General features: G+C 33.7%; 1 protein-coding gene across 9 annotated transcripts; it reads right to left on the reverse strand.

Moving 5' to 3' along the window:
* Positions 1–452: 452 nt before the first annotated feature.
* Positions 453–9,983, reverse strand: LOC107931159 (putative disease resistance protein RGA3). 9 transcript variants are annotated; one of them, XR_005925342.1, is made up of 14 exons: positions 9,806–9,983; positions 6,766–9,488; positions 3,265–3,506; positions 3,047–3,140; positions 2,800–2,937; positions 2,647–2,655; positions 2,450–2,547; positions 2,307–2,374; positions 2,079–2,166; positions 1,906–1,955; positions 1,500–1,705; positions 1,303–1,409; positions 1,143–1,210; positions 533–1,010 (listed from the first exon to the last, which is right to left on the reverse strand). XR_005925342.1 is itself a non-coding variant. In XM_041110645.1 (13 exons), the coding sequence occupies exon 1, from the start codon at positions 6,790–6,792 to the stop codon at positions 4,594–4,596; it is 2,199 nt and encodes a 732-aa protein (XP_040966579.1). In that variant the 5' UTR covers positions 6,793–7,382; the 3' UTR covers positions 453–1,010; positions 1,143–1,210; positions 1,303–1,409; positions 1,500–1,705; positions 1,906–1,955; positions 2,079–2,166; positions 2,307–2,374; positions 2,450–2,547; positions 2,647–2,655; positions 2,800–2,937; positions 3,047–3,140; positions 3,265–3,506; positions 3,732–4,593. The 9 variants fall into 9 exon arrangements, 7 of the variants coding, with proteins under 7 accessions (XP_040966579.1, XP_040966577.1, XP_040966578.1 ...); XR_005925341.1 differs by having other exon boundaries at positions 2,800–2,942; XM_041110645.1 differs by lacking the exon at positions 9,806–9,983 and having other exon boundaries at positions 453–1,010; positions 3,732–7,382.
* Positions 9,984–11,233: the final 1,250 nt, after the last annotated feature.

The raw sequence follows: 11,233 nt of genomic DNA on the forward strand, positions 1-11,233 counted from the left end.
AAAATTGACATTTTCTTCATAAGAAAATTTCCCTCTTTCTATTTGTAAATCTTTTGCAATGAAATATATTTGGTTGTGTTTGAGAATGTAAGTTGTTGAAGCTTGTTAAATTTCTAATGCTTTTTATTATTATGATTTTCTAGAACAATAATTTACTTTCTTTTACCTTATTTGCACAACACTAACCTTATTCAAATAATATTAATTTTACCCAAAATTTTATTCTTCAACAAAGAAACTAATGCTCAATTAAAACAAAAATCCTAAAATACAAAAGTTAATGGAAGATAAAAGAAGACATTGGATCTAGGTATAATTGTTTTGTATTGCAGGGCATCCATATTTTCATCCTCAACATTTGGTAACTGAAGGGAGCTAAGCTAAGCATTTAACTAATCATTAGGTACTGAGGCGCTTTCATTAAATGATAGTTTTAGATAATATACACAAAATTGCCTGATAATTAGTTGTGTTTCCATGTATTGGAACATTATCTAAAACACAAAAAGAGAAAAATGTAGTTTTTCTTAGGTTGACACACACACAAGTAAAAATAAAGAAGAATAAAGAACACAACCAAGATGTTTACGCAGTTCGGAACTCGTCCTACGTCTGCGGGACCTTGTCCAGAGATGAATTCACTATGAACTTTACAGTACAAATAAATTATTTATGCCCAACCCTCCAAACTTGGTGCAACCTCACCTTTGTACAATTAACCAAACACTCTTCCAACTTACTTTAGCTATACAAAGGAAAATCAACACTGAAAAAGTGGCACTTAATAATAGTTCCTCACTAAATGTTCCTCTAGATCCCCACATCACCCACGAAACAAATCATCTATATATATAAGCTCCAGGATCAACCAAGCTTTACATAAATATTTCTTCTAGAATCTCAATACGATGAGACATTGCAATCCTCGAGAGAAAGAAAGGAAGAGCTTGGGTAATGGCAGGGTGTTTCTTAGTGAGCCCATCAATTCTCTCTATATAGCAACAATGAACCTGCAAATTATAAATGCCAATACATATTATGTTAAAATTTATGTCATTTAGACTGAGCAGTGTCCTAATGTAGAAGAAACACTTTCTTTTACTAAATAGAACTTTATATTATGTGCATGAATGGTGGCTAACCACAAAGCCGTTGTCTATGATTTTCCACTCTAAGTTTTATGAAAGGGCCAAACATTGGGCATTGTCATCTGTAATAGTAACAAATTCCCATTTCCATTAGTCTTCACACCTCAAAACATACTGCAAAAGAGATTTAATTATTTTTTACTAAAATACTCACCAGTATCAACCTTACATATGTGCTCTTTTAAATCCACTCACTCATGGAACAAATTATCTATATATAAGCTTCGGGATGGACCAAGCTTTACATAAGCTCCATGTAAACTGAAAAAACAAATTTTCAAATGCAATATCATTCAGCCTATCTTCAATTGTCATGCTTGAAGTAGGACTTTTCCAAAAGCAACAACGAACCTGGAAACTATAAATGTCAATATAGTATATGTTAAAATTTATCTATTTTAGACCAAGCTGTGTCCAAATGTAGAAACACTTGACTGTTACAGAACCCAACTTTATATCATGTGCATCAATGGTGGCTAACCACAAACCCGTTGTCTATGCTTTTCCAGTGCAAGCTTAACAAAGGGCCAAACATTGGGCATCATCATCATCATCATCTGTAATGGTAACAAATTCACATCCCGGTTAGTGTTAATATATTGTTGTTCATCTATAAATAATGAAAACATTTTATCAACTTCAAAATTCTAACAGCTGAAAGGGGTGCCCTGCATCAAAGAATATTGTGAAATATCCCCCTCTCTTCCCTCCATTTTCATCAACCCTTAACCCCCTAGCCCCTATTCAAATTACTTACTTGACAACCACATTGCGTGTTTAAGCTCTTTCGAACACAACTCCAAGAATCTGTCAATAGCATAGGTACCATATAAGCTGCTGGCATATATATTACAACTCTTGAAATACTCCATATATATAATTTATATCAGATCAATAGGGAATTATAAGGAAACTGATGACATATATTACCATTTTTGTTTTGTTGGAATATTTTGGCAGATGAACAGATGGTAGTTGAACATATATTACCTCTGCTTCTTGTAATATCTGCTATGCTCTGCGGAAGAAGAGAGCGAAAATCTAACAAAAATTAGGATTAGATCATCAGAGGGACTCTTCAACAAAAAAAAAAAAAAAACAAGAAAAAAGAAAAAGAAAGAACAAATGTGCATAGAGAGGAGGATTTCATGGGAGTACAATGCCATGGACAGATCAGCTGATGAAGAATGCATGTCCTGTTTTTTGGCTCTTCCATTGAACACATGCTGAAAAAGAAGAAGCTTAGTTAGGATAGTTATATTAGATCATTTGAAATTGTGAGATTGTTGTGATTTAAACACCTCTTTTTCTGCATCTAAATTCTTAAAGTTGTCAAATGCCTTTCAGAAAAATACAGGCCAATGGAGTGGTCTCTGCTTTTTGTATTGCATGCTTTGCTCTGCCGAAGAATAGACTTCACACTAAATTTAAATTATTCGATTTTGTTTTATTGAATCAAATAGAAAATAGAAGAAAAGAAATGAGTGATATGAATTACCTGTCATTCCTTGTTGATGTATACACAATAGGATTTCATCACATCATTGCAATGGTGAGAAAATAAAAAACATATTAGTGGAAGATAAAAGAAGACATTGGTAATTTAATGGAGCTAAGCTAAGCATTCAACCAATCATTTTATTAGCCTCACCTCCAATTATTCTGAAGCAAGATTCTTTCCTGTTTCGACCCCAACCCTGTTTAGTTTCCTTACTTGACAAGGACATTGCACGTTTAAGCTCTCTCAACATGCCTCTAACAAGAACCTCCCAATAGCATAGGGTACCATCTAAGCTAGTAGTCATTTGGCATATGTATTACAACTCTTGACATACTTCATTTACATCATTTATATCAGATCAATTAGAGATTAGGAGGAAATTGGTGACATATATTACCATTTTTTGTTGTTGGAAATTTTGGCATATAAACAAACCGTAGTAGAAATTATGGCCTCTGCTTGTAATGCAAGCTATGCTCTTCCGAAGAAATCTAACAAAAAATAAGATTAGATCATCAGAGGGACTCTTCAACAATGAAAGTCAGAATAAATCTACAAAATTTGCGCCATTCTTCAAGAAAGAAAAAACAAAAGAAAACAAAAAAATGTGCTTACAGAGGAGGAGTAGAATGCCACAGACAGATCAGCTGATGATGTACATTTTGTTTTTTGCCTCTTCCATTGAATTCATGCCGAAAAAGAAGAAGCTTAGTTACGGGGTTATATTAGATCATTGAAATTGCGAGATTATTATGATTTGAAAGTGTAAGGCAATTACATAATTACCTCCTCTTTTTCTGCATCTAAAATCTTAAGGTTGTCAAATGCCTTTCATCAAAATAGACTCCAATGGGTTACTGCACAAATTACCAAAATATTATGAAAGATGGTAAGTAAAAAGTAGGATTAAAACAAAGGAATTTCAATTGAATAATTTTTTAACAGTAAGCATCCAACTTGAATGATATTAGAATGAAAAATAGCATGAGACACCAGAGTTAACAAACCTGATTAACCACTCAATTTTTTCTTGAAAATAAATTAAGGTCATAAAAATAAAAAAATGGAAAGGATGTACCAACCCGATAACACAAAATTTGTGGGATGTGAGCAATTTTATGCCAATCAGCGCCAATGTCCTTCCGACATCTTTCCTCCAACTGAGGAACTCCATTTATATTTAACCATTGCAAATTGGTTAGGCAACGCATCTCGTCCGGAAGCGATGTTAAATTGGGCAAATTCCAGAGAAGGAGCCCTTGTAGATTTGTTAGATGTTGAATCCAGTCCGGAAGTTGCCAACACTTCGGAATATCTGCCAGCCATAGAGAGCGCAGGCTTGTATGATCTTGGAATATTTGGAACTTAGGTGCTGATAACTCCAGCTCCTTGCAATCACTTATTGAAAACTCTTCAAGGGAAGTGAGATGTGGGAACACAGGAAACAGTGACCTCAATCCACTGCAACTATAGATTTTTAATGTTTTCAATTCAACAAGATGTTGAAGCCCAAGAGGGAGGGACACCAGCTTTGGAATATTACCAATCTCCAAATAAGAGAGATTCTTAAGGGGTTCCCATTGCATGCCCTCCAAATCAACCTTCGTACAACCATCTATTGTTAATCTTTTGAGGCTGGTGAGATGTTGCAGGGACTCATCTAGCATGGGAGTGTCCAGATCCTCCAGATTCTTTACATGGAAAGATTTCAATTTGGAGAGAGGAAGAGAAGATGTTGAACTTGATGGGGTCTTAGCATTCATGTTCATCTTGATAGTCTGCTTAAACGGCCTTGAACCGGTATTCATCAACTTTAGATTATCATCGACTGATGGATACAACGGCATTGAAGTCAAAGGGCAATTTTTAATCCATAACTTGGAAAGACAAGGAAATGCCATGGTTGACGTTCCCATAACTGTTGTACCGTCCTCGTTGGAATCATCATTGACTTCCTTTTGAGCTATTATCATCCATGTACTCCAGCTCAGAACAATCACGAATCGTCAAATTTTGAAGACAAGGCAATTGAGCAACGGACGGGAGATATTTGAATTTATTGGGACCCCATATGTTAATATCAACGAGATTTGTGATCAAAGAAAGCCAACTTGGAAATTTGGCATCACCCCCCCATTCATGGATATGGAGCTTCTTGAGATTAGGATGGGGCTGGAGGTCTTCAAGCAACTTATTGTCATCATCATCGTTATCACCATTCCATTCTAAAACCAACGATTCCAAATGTTGCTTCCCTTTCAAAATAGGAGTCTTAAACTTCTCTTTTGCATTTTTTACAAACCTCAAATTTTTTATTCTAAGCTGTCCCCTTAAGTTGTTAAGCCCACTCAATTCACTTAGATCTGCACCGTCATGGGAACCATCTCTATCCACTACAAACATGCTTAACTCCTCAAGTGAAGTCAGCTTCCCTATTCCACGTGGCATGTGAGTTAAACTCTTACATTCAGAACATGTAAGATGGGTAAGATTCACCAATTTTTCAATCTTCTTCGGCAATTCTTTAAGCCATCGACACTGGTCAAGTTTAAGCACTTTCAAATTTTGTATCTTGCAAATACTCTTTGGGAGAATCATAAGATTATTGCGAGAAAGATCAAGGTACCTCAAATGTTTCAGCTTATGAATGGAAAGTGGAATTGTAGTAAATTCAAAATTATACAATTTTAAGACACGCAAGCATCTATAATTTGAAATTATAAAATGCCAAATTTCGTCCCTCTTATCTTGATATCCCTCATTTGCAAATAGTAACAAGGTTCGCAACTTTTTTCCTTTAAATAAAGGAATTAATGAATCATCATTAATTGACATATGACGACATTTTTCATCAACCTCACTTGCACTTGAATTTGAATCTACAATACCACTCTCTTTCCCTGCTACAAATTCAGCTAGATCATGCATTAAATCATGCATTTTACATGTCATATTTAAGTGTCTTTCTTTAATTACTTCTTGAAAGAAACTTCTTTCCACTAATTCTTTAAAATACCCAAACCCAGTCTCTTGAAGAGATCGTGTTTCATTTGATTGTTTTACGAAACCTTGTGCAACCCAAAATTGAACAAGCGTTTGTACATCAATTTCATAATCTTTTGGATACAATCGACAATAAGCAAAGCAACGCTTCAAATAGGCCGGGAGATGATCATAACTCAACTTAAGTGTAGGTAGAATATTACCTTCGTTTTGAGATATTTTAGCAAGTTCATTATCTTTGAAAGAACGCCAGTCCTTTTCAGTTTCTTTGTAAGATAATGTACTTGCTATCGTCCTTATGACTAACGGAACCCCACCACACCTTTTCAAAATCTGTTGTCCTATTTCCACGAAGGCTGAATCTGTTGAGTCAGCATATCTTTGCTCAAATGCTATTTCTTTGAACAAAGACCAAGCATCGTAATCAGACAAGCCTTTTAGAACATGAGGCTGACATTTACCAGTGATCTTGGCTACCTTAAAAGAGCGAGTAGTTACTATTATCCTACTTCCTTTAGCCCCATCTATCAATAACTCTTTTAAACTAACCCAATTTTCCCGCTCTTCATTCCAAATGTCATCCAAAACAAGTAAATATTTTTTCCCACCAATTTTTTCTCGAAGTTGTTTTTGCAATTGCTCCATTTTGAGATTTTGGTCTGGTGCTTGGCCAGTTGCAGATTCGATAATGTTTTCTACAATTAGTTTGACATCAAAAACATCCGAAACACACACCCACATCATCAACTCAAAATGATTTTTGACCATTTCATCATTATAGACAAACTGGGCCAAAGCAGTCTTCCCTAACCCTCCAAACCCCACAATTGGAATGATGTAAACATTCTCTTCACTTTCAAACTCTAAAACGAGTTTTAGAAGAGCTGCTTTATCATCGTCCCTCCCTATTATTTTATCTTTAGGCACAAAAGAGTGTGTTTGCTGCCTCTTTTTAGTCATGAAAGAGGTGTCCAAGGGGCGGTCACGCACCATGAAGCCAAAAGTGTTGGCCTTCCTTTCAATTGAAGCTAATCTTGCCTTAATGGCATTAATTTTCCGACCTATTTTGAGACCGTAAGCAAACTGATTTGAGCTTGAGAAGAAAAGGCGTACCTCTTTCATCAGCTTTTTCCCACCCATTAGATCTTTTCGCAAAGTTTCGGTAGAGAAATCATCAAGCAAGTCTCGGCATCATAAAGTACATCTTTCAGCTCCTGAAGCCAAACTTTAACTAAATTGTTGGTCACTGATTTCTCTTCTGCATCAAGGAGCACAGCTTCGATGGCGGAGACAGTGGTTCTGAGGTCATCGAGGTCATCTTTGACATTCCACCAGAGTCCAATTTGAGAGACAGCTAAGGAGCTCAATTTAGTAATAAGCTCTACGGCAATGTCGGAAGCAATTGCTTCGGCCATTGTTGGTTCAAAAAATGTTTGATTACTGCAAGAGGAGATTGGAACAAGATGAAACACAGATGTGGATCCATACATGCAGAGATAAGTATTTTTATGGATGACAATAATGTTGGTCCCACCATGTTTCATGTTTGACACAATTTTTATAAATTAAATTCAATATTCCACCGACACATTGAAATTATTATTTTCTTTTCCCACCCAAATCTCAAAAGGATAATAAAAAGCATCTAAGATAATAATCTGATAGGATAACCCTTAAATTTGGAAAACGAACAAAGCATGCTATAGCACAACCATTTTGATGGGTAGCAGGCAAGCTTCATAGGCCTCTCTCTCCACATCAATGTTTTCATAGAATTAAGTTATTAGAAGCCATTAAATTGGAATTGTCAAGTTATTATTATGATTTAAAAGTAAAAAGCAAAAAGATAAATGATTGAAGTTGACAAATGCCTTTCTCCAATGCCGTACTGCACAAATCAGCAAAAATATTATGAAAGATGATAAGTAATTATACAAAGACTATTCCTCCATCAACAAGGATCATAAAAAAAAATAAAAATCTAAAAGGCTATCTATGCAATAAATGAACAAAACTTGCTAGATACAGTCACGCCCTGTAATGCTTTAACATATTCTTGAGCTGCCTGCCGTAGGAAGAAATCATATGTGAGGTCAACAATATTCAACTCATTACAATTGAGTTTTCTTCAAAACAGCTTGTAATATTATGGGAATTCTGTATAAATGCTTCTTGATACACACACACATTTACATAAGAGATGATCAGCAAAAAGCATGCCTATTCCTCCTTTACAAGAGCTTTCTGTCAAAGATTGATGTTCTGTAGTGACAAATTGCATAGCACGTAGTCACCTTTGGTATATATGCATTTTCTAGAATTATGAGTCATTTCAATATGAAAAGGTTGTTTTACACCAGGTTCATTATTTAATCCATACACATTTCATTCTTGAAACGAAGTCAGCTCATAGGGAAATTCCCATTCGGAAATGGTTTGAACTGTAGGAAATCATCGACAAACAAGGGCTGAAAACGGAATAAAACTTTCGAATCTCCTTATAGCTCAATGACAATGTTCCAGAGGTACTGCTCTTCCACTGGGACTTTTAGTGCAAAAGTAACCAAACCAGATTCGCCTTCATATTTGAACTCCACTTCCTCGGAATCAACTGTTATCCTTTGCGGTTTAGTTGATGAATATGCTCCGAACGGACCGCAGCCTCGAACTTTCATGATAACAGTTGCAACAGGATTCTCAGTTTCACATTTCAATCCCTTGATAGCCCCTCCTGAATTGAACATCTTAGTTAGGCCTATAGGAGCAAATTTAGACCCACTAGACAATGCCATAACAGGGACAATGGTAAAAACTTCATATTCCCGGGGCTTTAACCTCTCCTGCAGTTGTCATCAGTAAAGTTCATTACAAGAAATTTAAACACATATAAGATTGTGAATATAAGAGCTTTTCATAACATACCACCAAGATGTGAATATAAGATACCATCTCCAATCCAACCATCCTCAGCTACTTGAATTATTATTTAAAAATTTTCTATAACATTTGAATTGATAAGTTAATATATTTTAATTGTATTCAATAATTCAAAAAAGAAATATTATTTTACGCATATTATTGCAATTAAAAGTATAATTTTTAAAAAACTAATTAAATGTTAAAGGTGTAGAACAACACATGTGATATTAGAAGTTAGTAATTACAAAAAGGGGGAGTATCTGATACACTACTAGTGAACTTTTTTAACTCCACAAGTAGTGTTATAAATTTGTCACGGGTCTGTTTATATATATATTTATTATATCCTCTATACACTCATCACCAACCCAATCCTACCTGTGAAATTTTTAAAAATTTTACTGGTAGTGTATCAAATATTTTCTCTTGTAAAAATACAGTATAAAGAAGAAAAATATACTTTTACACAATAATAGTTTAGTTACGTTACGTTTGGTTTAGTAGAATAAAATAAAGTAAGAATAAAATAACTATTCCGTAGGAATGAAATAGAAAAGTAATAAATATTAAATTGTATGGTTAGTTGGGTGGAATACGATAGGCGAATATGTAAAAAAATAAAATTAATATTATTTTGTTTATGTACACTCGGGGCCTAATAAAGACCCTAAACTAAACAGCCACGCCAAACTAAACCAAAATCAATTAACCAAACCCAACACACCACAGCCCAAATAAATTAAACCAAAACTAATACAACACCAAAACCCAAACCATACCAATTAAACCCAACCTGAACGTGAACCATTAGCCCAAAACCAGACCCCACAACACAGCCCAATACCCTAAATAATCAAAAAAAAAAAGGTCTGCCAACCGCCATTACTCCACCGCCCGTGTCAGCACTATCCATCCACCTGCAAAAATCAATAGTAGAAGTGACATCCAATAATCATAAACAATGTATAATGTATTGCATTCGGGCTATAAATGCCTAAAAATTTGTAAACTTTTTTGGTTACACAGAGATTGAATCAAAAGCAGTGAACCGAATCAAAAAAGAAAGCAATTTGCAAAAAAATAGGGAGCAAAGAAATTCAAAAGAAAAAATCGAATCAGATATTATGGTTTATTTTTCATTTCTTTCGTGTTTTTTTTTTCGAATCTACTTTTTTCTTTTTATCCATATACATATATATTTAATAAAAAGAAAAGAAAAGGAGGAGGTTCGTACCTGTTTCAGATCGTCGAAAAAAAAGAGAGGAAATTTTTTATTTTTTGGTCGCCGTAGACGGCGGCAACGTCTCCGGCTACTGGCAGTTGGCGCGGCAGTGGTTCGCCTGAACCTAGCCGGATTCTGGGCTATGTCCAAAGAGAAAGAAGAATTTTTTTTTTTGAAACAGGTGAAAAATGAAAGTTTTTGTCAAAAAATTGACTTTTATACGCCCAAAATGACGTCGTTTTGGGACTGGCCTCAAATGTTTAAAACGGCATCGTTTTACCCCTGAATCTGACCCCACCTACCTGCCTCAGGATCAGTGTGTTTTTTAAGCAAAGGGGTTATTTCCGCTTTTAGGCCTTTCGATTTTTCGACTATTTTCAATTTAGCCCTTTTTTGTTTTTCTTTTGATTTTACCGCATAATTTTGATTTTATTTCAATTTAATTCCTCAAAGGAATGACATTGTTTTGGAGGCCTGGATAAATTTCCTTTTTGGTCCCCCTTCTTTTGCACGCGTTACAATTTAATTCTTTACTTTGTTTTCATTTCTGATTTCACCCCTAAAATTTTGTTTAAGTTTCATTTTAGTCTTTATTATAATTTTGGCTTTTACTAGATTATTTTCCTTTTATATATTTTATTTTATTTTTTTATTTCTATTTATCTATTTAAGTACATAGTTATTATTATTTTTTGGTGCTTTAATATTTAAAATTGTCTTCTTCTTTTTTATCGTATATATTTTTCACATATATTTTTTATATTTTCATTTCTTTTTTAGATTATTATTATTACTATTTTTATTATCATTTTTTATTTTTTTTATTTAATATTTTTATTCTTTTATTTATTTGCTTATTTTCAAATTTTTTATTTATACTTTTTATTAATTTTTATTAGTTTATTTACTTATTATTTTTTCTTGTTATTTATAATTAGCTTGTTTGTTTTATTTATTTATCTTCTTTTATTTTCGCCCTTATTATTGTCATTTATATTATCGCATGTATTATTATTCTGTTATGCATATTAATACCGTAATTTATTATTATTATTTTTACATTTTTACTACGAATTTGTGCCGCATTAAAGCAATATTTCATATTTGGAAATTCGAAAGGTCGTTTCCTAACTTACGAGGTTTCGATTCTCTCGATAAATCTAAATAAACGAATTTTTTTTGTAAACATGAAATTTTAAACATTCTAGGGAATTAAGAGAAAATTGTGTTCTAACTTACAGAATATGATTTCTTTCTAAAACCGAGATAATCAAATATCTTTCAAAATAAATAATTTTCGGTGTTTATTCTCGTTTCGAGAATTTAAGATATTGTGTCCAAACTTACGAGACATAATTTTTTTTCTCGATTAACGTGAAATATGTCATTTTTTCAAAAAAAATTCAATTAAGCAATATTTAGTAAAGGATCGTATTTTAA

The sequence above is a fragment of the Gossypium hirsutum genome, chromosome A04 (assembly GCF_007990345.1).
Source record: "Gossypium hirsutum isolate 1008001.06 chromosome A04, Gossypium_hirsutum_v2.1, whole genome shotgun sequence".
Lineage (NCBI taxonomy): Eukaryota > Viridiplantae > Streptophyta > Magnoliopsida > Malvales > Malvaceae > Gossypium > Gossypium hirsutum.